The 24,124-nt window shown below is 43.3% G+C and overlaps 1 protein-coding gene across 1 annotated transcript in view; it reads left to right on the top strand.

Moving 5' to 3' along the window:
* HERC3 (HECT and RLD domain containing E3 ubiquitin protein ligase 3) overlaps positions 1-24,124 on the top strand; it is a 126,268-nt gene that overhangs the window by 24,116 nt on the left and 78,028 nt on the right. The window contains exons 4-5 of the mRNA XM_068233196.1: positions 12,815-12,891; positions 17,515-17,736. Coding sequence (XP_068089297.1) covers positions 12,815-12,891; positions 17,515-17,736 — 299 coding nt within the window. The remainder of the gene's footprint in view (positions 1-12,814; positions 12,892-17,514; positions 17,737-24,124) is intronic.

A 24,124-nucleotide genomic window follows, 5' to 3' on the forward strand; every position in this document is an offset into this window, starting at 1 on the left:
CCTGGGCATGTACCGCCACTAGAACAATAAACATAAGCCATGTTATGTAAATAACCACATTCCTGCATATAGGTCAGGAGCCTCATTGATTATTAATCAAGTAGGTGTGTATGATGACACCACGAGTGGGTCCACCAATAGCCTGATCTAGGGGGTGGCGAAGATGATGTCATATTTAACTCTTTCCTAGTCAGTACTAAAGGCTGAGGGAGCTATGGGAGCTCATTCTGCTCTTTACTTTCGCAATAGCTCGCAAGGCTGCCTGGGACCTCTAAGTATGTGCTTCCTTTCTGTAATCTGATATAATGTATGCTGTACATAGGTAGTCTAGATGTAACATAGAGTAGATACAAGAAGACCTGGGTACTTTCAGCAGGAAGGTACTCACGCAGCTGTAACGCAACATGGAAGTCTGCTTGGCCAGGAGATGATAAACTGTATCTATCTGTATTTCTGTTACTTGACTAAATAACGTAAACCTTGAAGAAGCCTGAGGAAGTCTATTTCCTGCTTGCTGTGTGGAGAGTCAAGTGATCTCAATAGTCTGTGAGACGTAACTGTAAGAAGTTACTGGTGTCGAAGCAAGGTGATATAGAAGCAGGTTCTAACACCTTTTTTTTTATTACATTATTTTCACTGGAGTTCCTCTTTAAGGCCAGTACCCACAACGCAATTTTTACATTGTTTTTTTTGCTACATCGGTCAACAAAGCCTTGTTTAATGTTGCGTGACGCAGCTAGACGCGGCGATCATTCATCTTTAAACGACTGTTACTGTTGGATCCGATCACGAATGATCGTTCCGATCGCTATAGCATTTCTTGCAAAAGTACCGCAATTGTGTCACGCTCTTCGTACCGTCCTTTGTACCCACTGCAGAAGCTGGATCAGGGAACGAGCGGCCGGCGGGTCGACGGAAGTTCACCAATCCATCTTCTGCAATCTTCACGTGTGTACCTTGCTTTAGATTTTACACACCTGAGACAAGCATGCGGCTAATCCAGTCAGAAACCTCTGATCTGCAAGCTTATGTAGTGTCTATGGCTAAAAGTATTGGGGGCACAGGATCAGTAGGAAAGCCAGGCAATATGCTTTGTTTAAATGGATGTAAATACGTCAGCCTTCATATCCCTCTCAGTTCAGGTTTGCTCGGAAGGTTGAAGCTATTGACAGGCAGGCTTCATTTTGCAGAGATGGCGTTGCTTAAGAACATTTATTATTTATTTATTTATTGTATTTATAAAGCGCCAACATATTACGCATTGCTGAACATTAATTTAGGTTACAGACAATATTTAGGGGTGACATACAGCAATATGACAATACAGGAATACAAGAAAACCAGATCACACACCATAGTATGAGTACCAGGTAATGCTTAGTCATTCACTGGAGGGGAGCATGGAGATTAGGCAAGTTAAGTTCACTCAGATGCATAGCATGGGTTCACAGTAATGGAGGTGCAAGATCAGGTAGGACACAAAAGGAGGAGGACCCTGCCCAAAGGCTTACAATCTAGAGGGAGAGGTAAGGACACGAATGGTAGGGGACCAGAGTTCAGCTGTAGGTTTAGAGCACTTGTGAGGGGTAGTAGGCCAGAGTGAAAAGGTGAGTTTTGAGGGCTTTCTTGAAGATGTTGAAGGAGGGGGTTGCCCTAATGGGTGGAGGTAGGGTGTTCCATGGTGTTGGAGCAGCTCTTGAGAAGTCCTGGAGGCGTGCATGGAACTGGGTGATGCAGGGGGCGGTTAGGCGAAGTTCATTGGAAAAGCGGAGTGAGCGGCTAGGTGTGTACCTCTGAGTAAGATCGGAAATGTAGGTTGGACAGGTTTGTGGACAGATTTTTAGGTCAGACACAGTATCTTGAATCTGATTCTGGACTGGATAGGAAGCCAGTGGAGGGATTCTAGGAGTGCATCTGCCGTGGTGGAGCGATGGGAGCAGTGGATATTTCTGGCTGCCGCATTCATGATGGACTGCAGTGGGGCTGTTCGGGTCATAGGGAGACCAGACAGCAGGGCATTGCAGTAGTCAAGGCGGGAAATTATGAGGGCATGGATGAGGAGTTTGGTGATGGCAGAGGTCAGGAAAGGGCGAATCTTACAGATGTTACGAAGGTGGAAGTTGCAGGACTTTGTGAGGTTTTGGATGTGGGAAGTAAAGTAGAGTGCCGGAGTCCAGGGTGACACCCAGACAGCGGGCTTGAGAGGTAGGGCGAATGGTAGTGTGGTTAACAGTGACATGCACATCTGGGAGGTTCGTGGATGGCCAGGGTGGGAAGATCATAAATTCCGTTTTGTCTAGATTTAGTTTCAGGAACCTAGCGGACATCCAGGAGGAGATGGCTGATAGGCAGGAGGAGACCTTGTCCATGGTAGTGGTGGATATGTCAATATGTCAGGGGTGTGGAGGTAGATCTGGGTGTCATCTGCATACAGATGATAGTTAAAACCCATGGAGGAGATAACCTTGCCAATGGAGGATGTGTATAGGGTGAACAGTAGGGGGCCTCGGACAGAACCTTGGGGGACTCCCACCGAGAGATGGTTGGGGGTGGACGAGGACTCATTGAAAGTGGTCATGAAGGAGCGGTTGGAGAGGTAGGATGAAAGCCAGGACAGGGCGAGATCGTGAATGCCCAAGGACTGGAGGGACTGGAGGAGTAGGGGATGATCTACTGTGTCAAAAGCTGCTGACAGGTCAAGGAGGAGGAGAATGGAGTATTTACCTTCAGCTTTAGCTAAGGCAAGGTCGTTGACCACTTTGGTGAGAGCAGTTTCGGTTAAGTGGGCAGGCCGAAATCCAGATTGGAGTGGGTCTAGCAGTGAGTTGGCATTGAGGTACTGGGTCAGGCGTTTGTGATCCAGACGCTCAAGGAGTTTTGAGGCAAAGGGGAGGAGGGAGATAGGACGGTAGTTGGAGGGTAGCGAGGGGTCGAGTGAGGGTTTCTTGAGCAGGGGTAGTACAGTGGCCTGCTTGAAGTCTGAGTCTGAACATATATATATATATATATATATATATATATATATATATATATATATATATATATATATTTTTTTTTTTTTTTTTTTTTTATTTTATCCAGTGAGTCAGCTACAACAGAAGGCTTGGATATTAAACAAGAACACCACCAAATGCAATGTAATAAAATGTTGGAGATGAAAGTGTGCATGTGTCACACCTCCATAGTGGTCTACTTTTGATGCCTTCTTTTTCTAGGTGTTTTCTGCATTGATCCTGGTGCATTTTCAGGATCCCAGGTATACTGTACTGCACTTAAAGAGACACTGAAGTGAAAAAAAAATTATGATATAATGAATTGGTTGTCTAGTTGTTTGTCTAGCTAAGAAATAAAGCATTAGGAGCAGAGACATAAGTCTAATATTTGTTTCCAGTACAGGAAGAGTTAAAAAAATCCAGTTGTTATCTATGCAAATAGCCATTGAGCTCTGCATGGAGAGCTCTGACTTCTGATTAGGTTATCTCAACTGTATGGTGTTTTTCTTTTGCAGAAAACAGTTCAGGACAGGTCAAAAGTTCACTCCCTGTTCCGCAAAAACTTTTAGAATGCTGATTAATGTGTAAACTGCAAGTATTAGAGAATGATGCAATGTTATAAAAAAAAGCTGTATAACTGAAAATAAAAATATGAGAATATTTTTTTTTTCTACCAATGTTCTAGTAATTACCCCTACTACACAACCAATTCATGATATCATAATTTTTTTTTTCGCTTCAGTGTCTCTTTAACAAGATCCTGAATCGGTCACTGTGTGGTGTTGTTTAGTGCTGTTTATTTTGAGGTCTCTCTGTGCTGCTTTGGTCAGAGACAGGAAATGTCCTGGGGAGACACAGAGTGCATGAAAGTACTCAAAACATTATTTATTTGTGACTACTGCCAAGAAGATAAGCAGGGCCGTGCAGAGGGTCCTTAACTGGGGGGTGCTCAAATTTTAAAAAGGGGCCTGGCAATGCCTTCCCCCGTATGCCCCCCCTCCTCGTTTCTGGCTAGGGCGGTATTGATTGTCATGCTGCTGAATGCAGATGCTGGGTGCCATGTGGGTTTTGGGTGTGAGTACAGAGTGTCATGTGGATTCTGGCTATGGTTGGGTATCGAGTGTCATGCGGGTGTTGATTGCAAATACTTAGTGCCATGTAAGATTTAGGTGCATGTACTCGGTCATGTGGGTGCTGGGTACAGGTACTGGATGTGACATGGGTGCGAATACTTGGCGCCATGCCTGTACTGGGTGCTGGCTATGGGTGGGCTTTAGGCATCACATGGGTTTTGAATGCAGATACTTTGGGTGTGGGTACTGGTTACGTGGGTGCTTGGTGCAGATAGTGGGGGCCATGTGGAGGCTGTGTGCAGGTGTGAGTACTGGGTGCAATTTTAGGCCTGGGTGCAGGTACTTGGTGTCATGTGAGTGTGAGTACTGGGTGCCAGCTATGAGGGGAAGGGGTGGCTGCTGGGAAAAGTAGAGGTTAGTGTGGGTGCTGCGGGAAGGGGCAGGGCTGTGCAGAGGATCCTCAAGGGGGTGGTGCTCAAATTTGAAATCGATAAATCGGGCTAAATTGTGTATGTAATACCCCCTCTCCAGAAAGCATAAGGCAGTCTTAACCCCCCCCCCCACAAACACACACACACACACACACACACACACACACACACACACACACACACACACACACACCTTTATAGCAGTATCAGGCAGACTTTGTGTCTCCTTCCAACCAACTTTTTTGGCGCTATTACCCTCAAATCAGCAGCGATAGGTGACCACTGTTAGTGGGTTAGAGTGGTCACAGTGGAGCCCACAGTGGAGGCACAGACTCACCTTTCATTACTGGGACCTCTGTGCCTCTTGATCAGCACCCAAGCTTCTTTTCAGGCAAAGAAGAAGTGGTTACCAATATGCAGTGGTTGCTAAGCATTAGTAGATGCAAAACTGTATACAGCGTGTCATGTGGGTCTTAGGTGCAAATACTGAGTGCCAAGTGGGTACTGGGAGTGAGTACATGGTGACATATGGGTGATGGATGCTGGCTAGTGGGGTATTTGTTGTCATGTGGGTGCTAAAGGCAGATGCTGTGTGCCATGTGGGTTTTGGGTGCTGGCATAGGGTGTCATGTGGATTCTGGCTGTATGGGTGTGTATCAACCATCATGTAGATGTTGATTGCAGGTACTCAGTCCCTTGTGAGTTCTGGGTACAAGTACTGGATGTCATGTGAGGGCTTGGTGTTTGTGCTGGGCACCAAGTGGAGGCTTAGTGCAACTGGAACTACTGCAAATGAAATACGTGGGTGTTGGGTGCAGGTACTGGGTATCACATAGGTGCAAATACTTGGTGCCATGCCTGCACTGAGTGCAAGCTATGGGTGGGCATTGTGTGTCATGTGGGTTCTGAGTGCAGGTACTTTGGGTGCTAATACTAATTGTGTGAGTGCAGATAGTTGGTACCATGTGAAGGCGGTGTGCAGGTGTGAGTAGTGAGTGCCATGTTGGGGCTGGGTGCAAGTACTGTGCCATGTAGGTGTGAGTACTGGGTGCCAGTTATAGGGTGAAGGGGTGCAGGTATTGGGTGTCATGTGGCTGTTTGATGCAAGTACTAAGTGCCATATTGAGGCCGGATGTGAGTATAGGGTGCTTGGTGCAAGTACTGGATGCTTACTATAGTGGCGGTTACTGGTTGAGTGTAATGTGGGTGCTGAATATTGGTGGGATTGCAGTGGGTAGAGGGAGTGGGAGATCACTGTGGATACTGATATGAAAGGCATAGTTGCTGCTAGGGGAGGTAGAGGTCAGTGTGGTTGCTGGGGGAAGGGTAGGTCACTGGGTGCTGGGGGGAAAAGTAACTGTGGGTGCTGTGGAAGGTAGAGGTCAGTATGGGTGCTGGATGAAAGGGAGGTCGCTGTGTGTCTCGGGAGGTAGAGGTCATTGTGGGTGCAGGGAGTGGGAGGTCACTATGGGTGCTGCTATTAATGGCATAGTTGCTGCTAAGGGAGGTAGAGGTCAGTGTGGGTGCTGGGAGAAGGGTAGGCCACTGTGGGTGCTGTGGAAGGAAGAGATCAGTATGGGTGCTGGAGGAAGGGGAGGTCACTGTGGGTGCTGGGAGAAGTCAGTGTGGTTACTGGAGGAGGGAGTGGATGCTGGGTGTTGGGAGAAGCCACTGTGGGCGCTGGCAATGGGAGAGGTCACTGTAGGTGCTGCTTTTGGGATGGGAGGTCCCTGTGGGTGCTGCAGGGGACAGGAGGGTAGCCACTGGGGTAGGGAAAAATCACTGTGGGTCCTGGGGGAGGGATAGGTCAGTGTGGGTGCTAGGGTAGGCAGGATCACTGCTAGAGCTGGGGAGGTAGAGGTCACTGTGGGTGCTAGGTGGAGGGAGAGGTCACTGTGGGTGCTAGTTGGAGGGAGAGGTCACTGTGGGTGCTGGGTAATGGAAAGGTCACTGTGGGTACTAGGTGGAGGGAGAGGTCACTATGGGTGCTGGGGGAGTTAGAGGTCAGTATGGGTCCTAGGTGGAGGGAGAGGTCAGTATGCCACACTAGGACTCCTGTCTGGGCCTCTTCACTTGAAAGTGTCCCAGGTGGGGGTGGAGCTTCCCACAGGGGTGGGTGGAGCTTATCATAGTTGGGGCGGAGCTTATTTTGTGCGGCGAGAGGGGCCTTTTTTTGAAGATTTTTACAACGGGGGGGGGGGGGGGGCTGGGCACCCAGAGCAACCCCCTGTGCACATGCCTGAAGATAAGTATGACTTGCATACACTTGTCTTCATCTCTAGCACACTAGAGTATTGCATGAGTGAGGTTATTCTTTAAAGGAAACCTAAAGTTAAAAAAAAAATGCTCATTTAGTTACCTGGGTCTTCTTCCAGCCCCCTGAAGTCTTCCTGGTCCCTCGCCATCTTTCCACAGTCCGCCGTTCCTCCAGTGTCCCCCTGCAACGCTCCGCCAACTCGCACCTATGACCGGGAGCACTCTGCACAAACATTGCTACTGTGCATGAGCAGAATGCTGCCAGCCGCAGGGGTCCGATAGAGGATGTGCAGTGCACATGCACAGTGGCTGGATTACGGAGGGGGGCCAGGAGGAAAGGTTGAGTGCGGAGTACACTTTAGGTTCACTTAGGCATGACCTCAAGAAGCAGGGTTACAGTGAACCTGAACTCAGAACTTCCGCTCTGCTCTAAATGATAAGCAACTGCATAATAATCTTTAAAGAAGAACATTTCTTTGTTACAGCTGATAGAAATACTGCAAATAAATCGGCAGTGTGTCTACTTCCTGCTTTTATGGAAGAAGACATAGGGTTAACATTCCTGTGTTTACAAATGAGTTGCTCTGCCTAGGCTGCCAAGGTTCCTGAGCTGACACAGCTGAGAGATCACACACTTGTGATTAGTCATATACGAGGGGGGATTAGACAGGCTAAACTCTCTAATAATACATAATAATACAGGGTGAATTTCTCTGTTTGCCTTCTGTGTTGTGCAAGAGTTCAGGTCCACTTTAGGAAACCTTCCTTTCTATTCTTTTAAAGGGGAACTGAAGAGAGAGGTATATGGAGGCTGTCATGTTTATTTCCTTTTAGACAATACCAGTTGCCTGGCAGCCCTGCTGATCCTCTGCCTCTAATACTATTAGCCATAGCCCCTGAACAAGCATGCAGAAGATCAGGTGTTTCAGTGGTTCAGACTTATAAGTCTGATCTGACAAGACTAGCTGCATGCTTGTTTCTGGTTTTAATCAGATACTACTGCAGAGAAATAGACCAGCAGGGCTGCCAGGCAACTGGTATTGATTAAAAGGAAATAAACATGACAGCCTCCATATACCTCTCTCTTCAGTTCCCCTTTAAGTCATCCAGGAGAGCTAGGTTGAAGAAACATGGAGTTCACAAGATAGCTTTGATATGCTCTTTTAAAGAGATCAGAAAGGTCTTGTATAGTCCTAGGTATACAATTCCCCAAGTTTTAAAATTCCATGTACAAACCCTTAAAGAGACACTGAAGCGAAAAAAAATTGATATCATGAATTGGTTGTGTAGTAGGGGTAATTAACTAGAACATTGGTAGCAAAAAAAGGTATTCTCATATTTTTATTTTCAGTTATACAGCTTTTTTTTATAACATTGCATCATTCTCTAATACTTGCAGTTTACACATTACTCCGCATTCTAAAAGTTTTTGTGGAACAGGCAGTGAACTTTTGACCTGTCCTGAACTGTTTTCTGCAAAAGAAAAACCCAATACAGCTGAGATAACCTAATCAGAAATCAGAGCTCTCCATGACTTTCAAAGTCTCAGAGTTTAATGGCTATTTGCACAGATAACTGGAGTTTCTTAAAGAGAACCCGAGGTGGGAATCTTAGAGTTAAATCTATACACAGAGGCTGGGTCTGGCTATAGTGCCCAGCCTCTGTTGCTAGTTGAATATTCCCTAAATCCCCCCTGCTCTCTGCACAAGCCCATAAATTACAGCCGCGCTGGCGACACTGAGCGTGTCGCAGCAGGCTCTGTTTACCATTCTAGTGCCACTCATACCGCTCCCCCGCCTCCTGCAGAGCGCCGATCCCCGCCCACGTCTCTTCCCTCGCCGCTGATTAGAGAGCAGGGACTCGGGCAGGGAACTGCGCTCTGCAGGAGGCGGGGGGAGCAGCGTGAGTGACACTAGAAAAGTAAACAGAGCCAGACAGCGCGGCTGTAATTTATGGGCTCGTGCAGAGCACAGGGGGGATTTAGGGAATATTCAACTAGCAACAGAGGCTGGGCACTACAGCCAGACCCAGCCTCTGTGTATAGATTTAACTCTAAGATTCCCACCTCGGGTTCTCTTTAAAGCGGGTCCGAGATGAAAAACTAACTATAACAAGTAACTTGTCTATATATGTTACCTAAAGTTTACACAGCATATCTATATGCAAACAGCTTCAACAGAATATGATTATTTAATCCTGTGATACAATGAGGGCAGCCATTTTCTGTTTGTCACAGGCTGCTATCTGCTATCAGGAGATGCTATCAGCTTGGCTCTGTGTAAATTCAGTCCCCTCTCCTCCTCCCTCCTCCCCTCTGCCTCTGAAATCAATGGCTAGTAACCTTCTCCTACTCCTGCCCAGACTGAGCTCCTATAACCCCTTGCTACAGTGCCAAGGCACAAAAGGAGCTGTGGGCGATGCTTGTTTAGTTTATAGGGAGAGTATTAAAACAAAACAAAAAAAGTATTTGGCTTGAGGAATGCCCTATAAACAGTATGAAAGGAACACAATTATGCAATGAGTAAAAGTTTATCTTGGATCCACTTTAACTCTTCCTATACTGGAAACAAATATTAGACCTGTGTCTAGGCTCCTAATGCTTTATTTCTTAGCTCTACTACACAACCAATTCATTATATCATAATTTTTTTATTTGCTTCAGTGTCTCTTTAAATGTTTTGATGGCTTTATTTAGATAACAATATGTATAGTATTGTGATAGTATGGCACTTGCACAATCGGAGTGAATGGGCAGAGTGAAGACACAGGCAAAGGAAGACTCTTGCCTTTGCTGACTATAATCCCACTTTAAACACATTTGAAGCAGTATGTGAAGGATGCAGGACCCATTTTTTAATCCTGTAATGTTGCTTTAAGAGCTGAAGTGATATATTTCTGATGTCAATACTAGATTCACTTTTCTAAGTATTTATGTGCTGGCTACATCTGCCTGTTGCTGGTCCCTTCTCTATGGTGATTGTGCTTTCATACTTCAAGATAAACTAAGGGCTGGTTCACATGGACGCTTGGCAGCGTTTACCGCCAAGCGTTCGGGACTCGTTGGCTGAATGCTCCCATTCAAGTGAATGGGAGCGATTAGCAGTTCGTGATTGCCGTCGATTGTGCAAACGCGGCGTTCCGATCCCGATTTAACGCGTCGTTTCGGCCGGCCCTAGAAGCTGCATGCGGTGTCCAGGGCCGGCTAGCCGCCGCGGCTTCATGTCCCCCTGCGGAGACGAGAAACGCCGATCACGACGCAAAGCCGACAATCGCCGTACCGCCGCCCCCGAACTAGACGTCACATGACGCCGCGGCTTCCCAGCCGCCTGAACGCCCCCCGTCGTCCGTCTGAACCAGCCCTAACAAAGCCAGTAAATAAGAATCACATGATAATTCATTACACAGGAAAGGCAGGCCAAAAAGGAAGTCTGTAACAAAATATGTTTGAAATGTATATTGTAAACATGTTAAATCCAATGTATTATTAGATAAGCTGTCTTTACAATGTATACAGAGCCTTATCTTTGAGAGAAACAAATTAAGCAAAGTTTAGAAGAGGGATTAGGATATATTTGGCAAATAGTCACCAAATAAGTTCCAGTGGTGTAGATGTACATACAAACTGGACATGAAATTTGGCAGTATGTTCCTAGTGAAAATGAAAGCAATTTTTACTTTAGGGGAAATTCCGTGTTTAGAAAGCGATCAAAACAAACTAGCCCAACCTTTGCAAACTCCTGATTTGCTTCCCATTAAGGCTTTCTCTGCTGTGTAATCTAAGTACAGAGATGGGTGTGGAATGCGTATAGAATTATTCATAGAAGAGACAGTACACTGAATTGTGCCAAGCCCTCGCCCTGTGCTAACAGAGAGCTGGATGTGTCAGGGATGACTAGTCAGAAAAGATCACTGAAATGACTTCGCTTTTATTATCTATGTAAACCTGGACAGACCTACAAAATGACATGCTGAATGCCATACCAGTTTTAAACCAGGTTTGGGTAGAAGCTGTAGTAATGCTTTATAAACAAGGTCTGATTTTTGTAAGACTGCCAGTGTCTTTTGTTTTTATTATTGAATAAAAAGGGAAATGACCTGATGAAAGTGCCTCTTAAAGTAAGTCTGAAAAATCAGATACTCACCTAAGGAGAGGGAAGGCTCTAGGTCCTTCCCGTACTGCTCACAGTGCCCTTGTTGGGGTGAGATAAATGATCCAAGGCAGTGTTTCTTAACATTTCATTGCTATGTACCCCTTGTAAAACCCCATACTCAACAAGTACCCCCCAGCATAGTAAACATTATTACATCAACAGAGAAAACAGAAGAGTGCACACCAGCCTCCTGCCATACTGCTTGAAAAGCAGTGCATTATTACATCAACATCCGGATTAGCATATATCCATGATACAGTATCCACAGTAGAAAAAGAATTCCAGGAACCACTCGCTATAGCATTAAAATTCCAAACTTTTAATTTGATTCCTCATAAAAATAAGCAGGTAGTTAAAAACAAACAATACTTATCAAAATCCACTAGTGGCAAAGCAGCAGTAAAGTGCAGAGTTGTACAAGAGGTGCGGAGGATGTAATGGTCGACGATCGGTTCACCCCTCGATTGGGGCTTTATCAAGACCAGGTATCGAAACTATCGTCGACCATTACATCCTCCGCACCTCTTGTACAACTCTTTGATAAGTATTGTCTGTTTTTTACTACCTGCTTATTTTTATGAGGAATCAGCTTAAAAGGAATTTTAATGCTATAGCGAGTTGCTCCTGGAATTATTTTTCTACTGTGGATATAGTAAATATTATCCCAAGTACCCCTTGACAAATATATATTTAATCACAGTACATGATAATTAGTTATAAACCATTTCCAAACATTTACTATTGCTTTTAATTAGCTAAAATACTAATTTGGTGTTTTTTAAATAAGATTTATCATTTTCTAAAACTCTAAATTTGTTATTCTTGGTCAAGTATATCAAGCCTGAGTACCCCTTGGAACCATCAGAAGTACCCCCTGGGGTACGTGTAACACATGAGAACCTAGTATCTAGGGCACTCTAAGGGATACACCAAGGTTAGTGGGTTGCATGCTTGCTTTAGAGAGGGCAACAAACATTTATCTATCTTCTCCCTACCTTCCGGTTTGGATTGGAGTTCCTCAGGATCCTGATATAGTAAATTTGAAGGAGGAAAAAATCTTTCTCGGTCCTTTCCTTAGCTTATGTTTATGAGGTACTGTAGTAAATATATAATGCTCAGATTGCGTATTTCGTACAGGCTATCCATCAACAGTTAGATTTCTTCAATTTTTATTATGGGGTTAATTTTTTTTTAAATCATTTTTTAGTGATAAAAGTTCTCTTTACCTGTATTCACTTCAAATGCAGAATCGGGTTCAAGAGATTTGACAAAACAAACACAGAACTATTATCTTATTTGAAATAAAACTAAAGTGAAGCTTATTCATGAATATTTTATAGACGTTCTTGCTGTTATAACAAATCGTGTTTTAATGTTCAGGAAATTGTAATTAAGAGTTCAATTTAATATCACATTTAGGAGGTTGCTGGGAGTACAGTATATGATGGTGACCCAATTTGTCCAGACATTAAAGTCAGTTTTGCAGTGCTGAAATTAGGACAGAACATTTCAATTTTTTCTATGGCTTTTGTGTAAAAAAAAAAAAATAAAATAAAATAAATGGATCTTGGAAATATGTATTAAATTGCTAAATAGTAATTTGTTTAGAATGTAGTAGGGATATTATGAAGCTTTTAATGTTTTTTTTGTTTCCCTCATCTTGTTTAATTTACTTGGTCTGATGCTGGGAATACGCCATGAAATTTTTTGGCAGATAGATGGTTCGATAGATAATTTCCGACCGATCTGATTTTTGATCTATTTTTATCGATTTCTCATAGAAGTGAAAGGAAATTGATCAGAAAAATAATCGGAAAATCGATTGGACAGTAAATGTGCTGAAAAATCTCATTGTGTTTTCCCAGAATAAAACACATACTATTGTATTCTTAAGCATGTTTATTTTACAGGTTAATTAAGAAGTTAAATCAGCAGAAGATCCTGCAAGTTTCTTGTGGTGACCAGCACTGTTTATGTCTTTCAGATGGTATGTGGAAAATACTACCGAAACTCTTTAAGACTACCTCTAGACAGAGAACTAATCATATTGGCCATAATTCACTAAACTTCTCTCATGACTTTAATAATGTTTCTGACCTGTTTTTACTGTCATCACCATGGTGATAAATCATTTCATATTCACTAAGCAATATACCTCATGCAATTCTTAAATTATGGATTCTGTCCCTAAGTTAATGAGTGATTTCTAAAGTTAACGATTGCATCCTTAACCACTTCCCCTCCCCTGGGACGAGTAACTACTTCCCTGCAAAATCCCATATCTCCTTGCAGGGATGTAGCTACTACGTCCCTCCCCGCTGTGCACTCCCGTTTGTCCAGGCGCTCCTGCGCTTGTTACTGCCGCCGATCGTACCCATTAGATCAATGAATGGGAACATAGTTTCCATTCATTGATCTAAGTCCCCATGAATGACCATGGGCACCCATGAGACGGCGCAGTCAGAAAAACCCTCGGAGGTGAAGGGGCTAAATTAACAACCAAATACTAAACTTAAAGACAGGATGTCAATTCACAAAGGAATGCAAGTGACAACAACTCTAAAGTGTGTGAGGATTTATCACCTGGCCTGAGCTGTCCTTAAGTTGAGTTTTACTAGAGAGACTGCCTTGTAAAGTGGAGTCTCTCTCTCTCTCTCTCTCTCTCTCTCTCTCTCTCTCTCTCTCTCTCTCTCTCTCTCTCTCTCTCTCTCTCGCTGGCAGCAGGAGGATCACAAGTGTAACTTTATCTCTCAGCTGTTTCAGCACATACATTTTGCAGTCCTCGGCAGACACAGCTAATATGTAAACACAGGATGTTAACCCCTTGTCTGCATCCATGAAAGCAGGAAGTAGACACACTGCAGATTTATTGGAGGAGTTCTGCAAGCTGTAACAAAGAAATGTTTTTCTGTAAATGTTATTGTATACTGTTGCTTATCTTTTAGAGCAAAGAGAAAGTTCTGAGTTCAGGTCCACTTTAAGGACTAGATTGATAAGATAAAGCTCTCACTGTGAAAACATGTCACTACAAGCTTCTTTATTGAATAAATACTTAAAATGCCAGTTGATGTGTGGTGATACGTTTTTGCTTGCCTTATTCTCACTATTGTGATCTTAGTGAATTGTGGCCATTGTCTAATAGCCCAGTAATCATCCTGAAATTTTGATCACAGGACCAGAAGGAGCAAAATACAGGCAGTCAGTTTTTGACTATGTTGGTGGGGCTAGTGTGGCTGCTTTGATTGCATCATTCCCACTATTAAAAGAAGGCCTCAAGGGGAAAGTCAGCCTGAATCTATTTGGCGGTGCTACATTCTGCACACTCCACTGTTAGTGGTGCTGGAAGTGTCCAGTGTCTATATTAACAAAAGCTTGTCAAGAAGCTTTTACTCAGACCTGTGATGGAGCTTCAAAGCCTTGGGCCCCAGTCGATAGTGCATTTATAATAACTGCCTTACATCAACCATTTAAACCAGCTTTTCAAGGACAGCCATTGTGTGGGAAAGGTGTAAGCAGAGGAATGGAACAGTTTGTTAGTGGATACCACTGTTCAAAGAGCATATAGACAGAGCAGGGACAAGGTCCTCCAGCACCCAAGGCTGAGACACCAAAGTGCGCCCCTCCATCCCTCCTACCCCAGCTGTCACACACTGATTGCTATTAGACTAAGAGGGCCACAGGGCCCACAACCTCCCCAACACCTTAATATCCAGATATCTGGCTTGCAGTCACTGCTATCTATCCCCTTTTCTTATTTCTTTCTGCTTCATACACAATTAGGAATGACAGGTGAATGAATTGTGCGCCCCCTCCTACACTGCGCCCCGAGGCTGGAGCCTCTCCAGCCTATGCCTCGGCCCGGCCCTGCATATAGAAGTAATTGTTGCTACTACTGCACTAGTAACCAAAGCAGGAACTGTGCTATGCCTCTGACCCAGTGCACCTGACTGCTGCATAGATCTAGGTAAAGATTTGTGGATTTAGTGGGCCTCTTAAGTAACCCGCTCCTTAGCTGAGGGTGCAGTCAGCTGTTGCATGATGCATTGTGTACACAATGAAGGCAGACAGACATTATGAATAAATGGTGCTAATAAATGACTGTACTCAGAGAAAGAAACAAAAAAAAATTCCAACAAAAGGCCTATACCACCAATAATTTTTTCTCAGATAACTTTATTAGCTTAGCGATTACAATTTGAAAGCGAACAACAAAATAAACTTAAAATCACTTTAAGTCATGGTCTGTCCCCCAGCTGGAGCAGCCAGAAAGGGAGTTTCTGTAAATCAAGCCTCTACCACCACCAATCCGTATAAAGGAGTCAGACAAGTCACCAGACATTTCGGGACACAGGTGTAAAGTAGAAATACACCCATGTATACTTACCAAGCCAGAGTCATCGTGCAGCCAATAGACACTCACAGGGCACAGCCTAAGACATAGCCCCTCCCATGAAAACTTCCTGAGGCACGGTCTGCACCACAACATTGTAAATAGGCTGTTAGATGAAAGAAAAAAGTGGCGTAAAGTGGATATTTGAAGAGACATATCCTAAAACAATTAACAGAGACTATTAAGCAGTTAAATAGATACAGTTAGGCAATTTTTTTCATTAAGAGTTTTTTATTTTAAATACATTTGCCAAAATCTCAAGTAAACATTTTCCACATTGTCATTATGGGGTGTTGTGTGTAGAATTCTGAGGGAAAAAATGAATGTAATAAATTTTGAAATAAGGCTGTAACATAACAAAATGTGGAAACAGTGATGCGCTGTGAATACTTTCTGGATGCACTGTATAGTGTAGATTATCTCTTTGAATCTACAATTTATAACTGTTTGAATCTGTATATTGTGCCCATTCTGGTATAGCAGCTGCCGCCTACAAGAAAATTATAGCAAGAACTACCGTGTGACACGGCTGTCTCCCTGGGGGACACAGGAGCGATCCACTGTGATAGGCTGACTGGGGGAGGGAGGTAGGGAAAATTATTTTAAAAAAAAGAAGTACATTTATTTAAAAAAATTTTTTTTTACAAAAAAATAAATAAACACTGGGGAAGCAATCAAACCCCACCAACAGAAAGCTCTGTTGGTGGGGAGGGATCACTTGTGTGCTGAGTTGTGCGGCCCTGCAGCGAGGCCTTAAAGCTGCAGTGGCCCATTTAGCAAAAAATGGCCTGGTCACTAGGGGGGTTTAACACCGCGGTCCTCAAGTGGATAAAGTATATTCAATTAGTTTACCCTTCTACTTGATAGATTTGGTAAGATTGTACATTCATCAATGTGTCGTTAGTTGGCACCTTCAGTAAAAATATTGAAAACAAAAAAAATGTGACTAGGTTCAACTAATGTCAGGGATACGTTAAGTTGTTTATATGCTCGATCGATTTTATATCGATTTTTCTTCCAAAATATTTGAACCTTCTTAAAGAGACACTTAAGTCAGTAAAAAAAAATGAGTTTTACTCACCTGGGGCTTCTACCAGTCCTGTGCCCTCGCAGCCACTCACTAATCCTCTGGTCCCCCGCTGCCAGCTAGTTTCGTTTGTTTCGTTTCACCCTGCCAGCGGGGGACCAGAGGATTAGTGAGTGGCTGCGAGGGCACAGGACTGCTGCAGGGGGCTGGTAGAAGCCCCAGGTGAGTAAAACTCATTTTTTTTTCTGACTTAAGGTTCACTTTAAATGTTCTAGTTGTGTCAAAGTTATTTATTTATTTCTTATGAGAGCAAATTAAAGGGAACCTTAACTGAGAGGGATATGGATGTTTTGTTTTAAAGTGTACCAAAGATAAACACTATTAAAAGATTTATATATACCTGGGGCTTCCTCCAGCCCCATCCGCACGGATCGTTCCCACGCCACCGTCCTCAGTCTTCTCCGTCTTCTGTACCGGGTACTGTAACTTTGTCCAGTCACGGCCAGTCTGCGCAAGCACAGTGCTCTCTCTCCGGTGGAGAATAGTACTGCGCAGGCTGGCCAAAGTTACGGGACCCGGTACAGAAGACGGAGAAGACTGGGGACGGCGGCGTGGGAGGGATCTGTGTGGATGGGGCTGGAGGAAGCCCCAGGTATGTATAAATCTTTTAATAGTGTTGATCTCTGGTTTCCTTTAAACAATACCAGTTGCTTGTCAGTCCTGCTGATCTCTTTGGCTGAAGTAGTGGCTGAATCGCACACCTGAAACAAGCATGCAGCTAATCCAGTCTGACTTCAGCCAGAGCACCTGTTCTGCATGCTTGGCTGTGGCTGAAAGTATATGAGACAAAGGATCAGCAGGAGAGCCAGGCAACTGTTATTTTAAAAGGAAAAATTCATATCCTCAGTTTAGGTTCCCTTTAAGTAAATATCAAGGTTTTATACGTGTTGTGAACAACAGAATCTGCAGCCATAGCCATGAGATAACATTTGAATGATCTGGTTCTTTTTGCCTGGCAGACAAGTGTCTTGTCTACAGGACATACAGACAACCACCAAAAGGTTTAGTCTTACATTTTGCCTTTTTTTTTTTTGTTAGCCTGAATAGGTTGATTTTGTTCTGCTGTGTACTAATCTATCTGTATCAGCTGATTAATAAAAAGGTACCATATATTCATTGTTACATTCTTCCAGATGGCCAGTTATTTACATGGGGACAGAATAATCATGGACAGCTGGGTCTTGGTCCGGGATCAGCCACTCAGTCCAGCCCACAACGGGTAAAATCCTTGGAGGGAATTCCGCTAGCTCAGGTCACAGCTGGAGGTTTCCACAGCTTTGCCTTGTCCCTTTCTGGAGCAGTCTTTGGCTGGGGAAAAAACAGCTCAGGGCAGCTTGGTCTAAATGACGAAAGAGGTAAAGCACTGTTGTTGTTTTGTTTTTATTATGGAAATCGGGGAGCCGTTTTCAGCTTGGAAAATCCTGAAGCTAGTAAACTGTCTTTTCAAACCATATCTCCTATTTCAGTGCAAAAAATGCAAGTGAATTTCACAATTTAAAAAAATAAAATGAAATTGCTGTCACTTCATTCCATTCACAATATTATTATTTATTACTATTATTAATGATTTATATAGCACCATCATTATCCGTGCACTTTACAGTGATAAACATTGGTACACACATACAGAGATTGGTACATAATGTATAATTTATGAATATGTGAATAAAAAGGCGGACACCGCTTGAACGATCATACTGTATTTTATTGAGGGTTAAATTGCAACCTATAACTTGCATATCCAAGATTTTGGGATCCCTCACAAGTGACCAAGTGTCTGTAGGGCGTTAAATGTCCTCTGTGTCCCCTTGCACCCACCTCTCACCCCTACGCTTGTGAGCAATTCCACAATCTGGGATCTGTAAGTTGTATGCTGGTAATTGAACTTTATTACAATACAGTGTGACAGTAAGAGCGATGCCTGCCATTTCATTCATGTCTTCATAGATTGCTCTTCTCTCCTGCCAAACACAGAGCACACCGTATATATCTGCAAACATATGCATGAGAACCATATCTCACAGCAGGACCTACCCACTTCCACCATATTACATAACTCCATAGAGCGACACCCCTTCTTTTCTTTTGTATATACAGTATGTAAAATATAGAATTTGTAGACCACTTAATTATTACAAAAAATTCCAGAGGGTCCGCACACTCTAATGTACCATGTCCTGTTTATTCAAAAAACGTGACACACCATTCCACAACCAACGAGTCGTTTTGGGGTCCGTGGGGTCCCCTTTGTCAAGGCTACAGTACAGAATGGTAACAATGTAACCATGGTAACAATGGTAACATGAGGGTGATATAAAACCAGTTTTCCCACATTGAACCACACCCCCATTTCAAAATTGCCACCCAAAAAAATGTGCATAATTACCATAATTAGCATAATTAACTTAATCCTTGGAGTAATCTCATATGCATATGACCTCTTGTGGTCTCATACCAACAAAGACAATAAATCACATTATGCCAGCTTGATAGAATTAAACAGTATACACCTTTACCTGTTAAGGTACGCTGTAGTCCAGCACAGTACTGCCCTGAATGTGTGCTGAAGCCATCTCCGCACTATGCGTTCCCGATCATTGCTGCTGCCGTCTGGTGCGGAAGTCCCGCCTCCCTCTGGCCGTTAACAGCCCCGGGTCATCTGCGAGACCATTCTCGCTGGTCCCCGGTGCTGTCACTCGCCGCAGCTTAGCTCCGCCCTCATTGACGTCACATTGTTGTTCTCCACATGCCGATTCCGCCCAATTCGGAATCATGCAGCCAATCACTGCGTGCTTCAGTGTGTAACCACTCCCCCTGTCATTTCGTTCGCTCCACACCTCCGGAGCAAAGCGGGGGTACCGCCGAGTGCTGGGGTCGCTAGGTGACCAGTAAACACTGGTCTGCAATATGCTAAGAGCAGGAGCTGCAGCTCCATAGCCCACAGTTCCTGCTAACAATACAATGGGGGCTTTTGTAACTTACTGTGTGAGTCATGGCAAGTCACCACACACATTCTGTGCAGGCTGGGGAACTGATGCAACCATTGCGCAGCATATGATATGCAGACACTGCGCAATAACAAGGGAGCTCCACTCCTCCATATACTCCAATGACAATTTTTGCATCTTCAACCTAGGAAAATACATAACATATTTGATATGGCCAAGGCAAAGTTGCGTAAGAGGTGCTGTTGGGGCCAACTATAGATATTTACTCACCCGGTGCAGGAAATAGATAATACCACCAGAAAGACACCACAGTGAAAGGGTAAGGGCAAACACCTAAAGGATTGGATAAAGAAGAATATATAAGATTTAGAAGGAATATCTACACTGTACATATGAAAAGTTAGACAAACTATCTACACTGTACATATTAACTGGCTACTTAAGCACAATAGATCACCTCTGTTTCAGAAAGCAAGTAAGGCTGTTATTGGTGTTCAAACCCCCGGGTACGACTGTATTGAGGGTATAAATCCAAAATGCTTCCCTTTGTAATAGGGATTGTCTGTGATCACCTCCTCTCCTTGGCGCCTGTACTCGTTCTATAATCATGCCTCTCAATGAATGAACCTGATGCCTCATCTCCAAGAAATGCAATGCTACTGGCTTTGTTGCATCGGGGGTTTCACCCTTTGCTACCGCCGCATACATCGTCCTAATATCACTGCGATGGCGCTGAAATCGTTTCTAAAAGGGGCCTGTGGTCATGCCTACATAGGCCAGACCACAGGGACACTTGAGCATGTAAACCACGTGATCTGTGTCACAGTTTACATAGTCGCGAATGGCATATTTTTTGCCACTTTGGGGATGAATAAACGTATCGCCAATAATCAATGAGTTGCAAATGTTGCATTTATGGCATTTGAAGCATCCTGTTTTCTCAGAAAACTTGAACCCCTTCTGCATATATTTTTGCCAGGGATCCGCTTGTACCAAAGTACTGCGGATATTCTGGCAATTTCTATATGCAAACAAGGGTTTTGCTTTGATCATTGGGGCCAGTTTTTTGTCAGCCATTAAAACATTGTGGTTTTTTGTGTGGCTTGCTTAATCTGTGTAGCCATTGAGCCAAATTTTTGTACCAATGGTACACATTCTCGTTTTGCTTGAACATTTCTAAATTCATTGCCACACACCCACTTTTCTTTTGCTTTATCAAGCGCTCGGTTCAGAATGGTTTCACTATACCCCCTCTCAAGAAACCTGTTATGCATCAACAAAATTTGTTGATCTCTTTCCTCATCAGTATTGCAGATCCTCAAGACCCGCAGGAATTGAGAGATTGGCAATGAGTTGATGAGATGTGGGGGATGATAGCTTTCTGCTCTCAGAATACTATTCCTATCTGTGGGTTTCTGGAACAAGGTGGTTTCTCCCTTCTCCTTTACTTATCTTGACATCTAGAAATGTAATACTCTCAGTGGAGAACTCAGGGTTAAATACAATACCATCTGCCAATCCATTCAAGAAATCAAAGAACATTCCCAGCTGATGGACATTCTCATCCCACAACAGTACCACATCATCAATAAACCTATACCACAATTTGACATGTTGTTGATACAGTTCATTGGGGTAGATTTTAGTCTCTTCAAGATACCCCATAAAGAGATTAGCGAAAGCGGGTGCGGCCGAACTTCCCATTGCCGTCCCTTTGATCTGTTCAAACCACTCATTCTCAAAACGAAAACAATTGTTCATAAGTACTGTTTCCGAACAATGTTGTATATAGTCACTAGGCACCTGTTTGTTTTCCCTTTTGTTCAAAAAATGACTGACAGCAGTCAATCCCTTTTCTATAGGTATACTATTGTACAACGCAGAAATGTCCATCGAGCATAGTATCACAGTGTCAATATTTCCTTGAAATACAAATGAAAATCTACATACCTTGCCAACGGCTGAGTTGCAGAGTCTGACCCTGAAATGATCGGTCTATACTTTAAGGGAGACAAACCTTTATGGACTTTTGGTAACCCGTAAATAACGGGCGTTTGTGGATTGTCACAAAGAAGATATTCCTTTGTGGTATCTGATATCCAACCATTCTTGTGACCTAATTCAACAAGTTGGTCAATCTTATACATAATATTTGAGGTGGGATTTCTCATGATGCGCTTATAGCTGTCGCCATCACTAAGCATGGATGTCATCGCTGATCTATATTCTCCATAGTCCAGCACCACGATCGCTCCACCCTTGTCCGCTGGTTTTATAATTATGGTGTCATCTTTCTTTAGATTGTTCAAGGCATCTCGTTCTCCTATAGACAGATTGTGTTTCGGCTGTATTTGATCAACTCCTTGTAGGACTTCGTATTTGACTGTCTGGGTGAAAGTCTCAATAGTTGGATATTGACCTGCAGGAATAAATTTACTTTTGAGTTTGAGTGGCGTGTCCAGTGCAGTTTTCTCCTTCTGAGGCTCCTTAGAAAAAAATTGTCTTAGCTTCATATTCCGTTCGTATTTGAACATGTCAACTTCAAAGTCAAACTTGTTGAACCTAGAAAAGGGGCAAAATGATAGACCTTTTGAAAGTACCTGTGTTTCTTCCGTTGTGAGTATTTTATTGGAAAGGTTCAATACTGGTGTTTCTGTCTCCTTGTTTGTACTGGTGAGTGACTGCCTTTCTTTGGAGGAGTGGTGCTCCCTTGTTATTGCGCGGTGTCTGCATATCATATGCTGCGCAATGGTTGCATCAGTTCCCCAGCCTGCACAGAATGTGTGTGGTGACTTGCCATGACTCACACAGTGAGTTACAAAAGCCCCCATTGTATTGTTAGCAGGAACTGTGGGCTATGGAGCCGCAGCTCCTGCTCTTAGCACATTGCAGACCAGTGTTTACTGGTCACCTAGCGACCCCAGCACTCGGCGGTACCCCCGCTTTGCTCCGGAGGTGTAAAACGGCACAAGTGTGCCGTTACAAGTAGGAGCAATCCTCTCCGGGATCATCAATGGGGTGAAGAATAACAAAAATACAAACAGCTGACAGGGCTGCCGCCTCCTCCACAATGGTATATGCTAACTGTGCGTCAGTAAGGTTTATCTCCCGACGCCACTCCTTCACTGAATGTGGCAAATGCACTATGGTAATTGACTTTTATTCTACAACAGTACAAGCTCAATACATTGCTCCACTTAGAAAAAGGTTATATTGAATGATCGTATCATAAGACAATTCACCATACTGCCCCTTTAAGTCTTGCCAATTACTACTTTCGCCTTCTTTTCTTCTTTTCCCCCACCCAGTGAGACTGACTCATCCGCCATCTGACTAACGTTATTACTTTATGCCCAAATCTATCAAATTCCAACTTTCCGCTTATCAATTGGCACCTAGATTCTGATCTCCGTTTTCCCCATTATTTCCCATCAAGATTACGCCCACCCTTCTTTGCCAGTCAGGCTTATGCCCACCCCTTTGCTTAAAACCGGAGAAATAATTGTGATTGGACTCTCTGAGCAACTTCTCCATATTTGCACTTGTTTTGCACCAGTGTTGCTCCGTTTCTCCATTTTTCCTTGTACTGGTTTTGGTAAATCTTCCCCATTGTCTCTGTTACCCTTATATTGTATGTGGTCATTTCTTTCCAATCTAGCACTCGCATTCCTTTATCCTCAATCACTCTGTTGCTGCCAAGTAATCTTCTTACCTTCTCTCACCTCCCCTTCCAATGATACTGACCACACTCATTTGTCCCATGATCGAATTGACGCCCACCTTTCTGTTACTTGCCATGTGACTTGCATGAATCCTCCCCTTCCATTTCTTAAACACGTTTGCTTCTTACTACATTCAGACCCATCCTTTTCTTACCCTACTCTGAAAGACAGTGATCACCTACCCTCCTCTTCAACCTTAAAGGATACCACAACTGACATGTGGCATAATGAGATAGACATGGGTATGTACAGTGCCTAGCACACAAATAACTATGATGTGTTCTTTTTTTTCTTTCTCTGCCTGAAAGAGGTAAATATCAGGTATGTAAGTGGCTGACTCAGTCCTGACTCAGACAGGAAGTGACTACAGTGTGACCTTCACTGATAAGAAATTCCAACTATAAAACACTTTCCTAGAAGAAAATGGCTTCTGGGAGCAAGAAAGAGATAAAAAAGGGGGAAATTCTTATCAGTGAGGGTCACACTGTAGTCACTTCCTGTCTGAGTCAGGACTGAGTCAGCTACTTACATACCTGATATTTACCTCTTTCAGGCAGAGAAAGAAAAAAAGGAACACAGCATAGTTATTTGTGTGCTAGGCACTGTACATACCCATGTCTATCTCATTATGCCACATGTCAGTTGTGGTATCCTTTAACTGGCATACTCTTTTCTTGTAATAATTTCCACCTAGACTGTTGTACGCAACAGAGACAAGTCTACCAGTGTTATTTTAAAACATACAGTGCAATTTCAAAGCGTTACAGTTTTGATTACACTTTAATAAAATTAAACACCCCTGCATGCATAAAAGACAGATGGTTTTCTGTAGGTATATCTGAAGTAGATTTCTGTATTTTTATGGGCAATTATATCAGAATAAATATTGTACCTCAAATCCCCCTTTTCATTTTTAAAGTATCTTAGATTTTGGTTAAATCCTTTTGCAGTATTACTACTTCTAGTATTCATTCATTGTCATTTTATTTATGGCAACTGCAACTTGTGTTTACGTTTACAGGTAATTAATATGCAGCTATTAACCTATTATAAGGTGTATGGCAGTAAACGTA

This window comes from Hyperolius riggenbachi, chromosome 1 (genome assembly GCF_040937935.1).
Source record: "Hyperolius riggenbachi isolate aHypRig1 chromosome 1, aHypRig1.pri, whole genome shotgun sequence".
Classification (NCBI taxonomy): Eukaryota; Metazoa; Chordata; class Amphibia; order Anura; family Hyperoliidae; genus Hyperolius; species Hyperolius riggenbachi.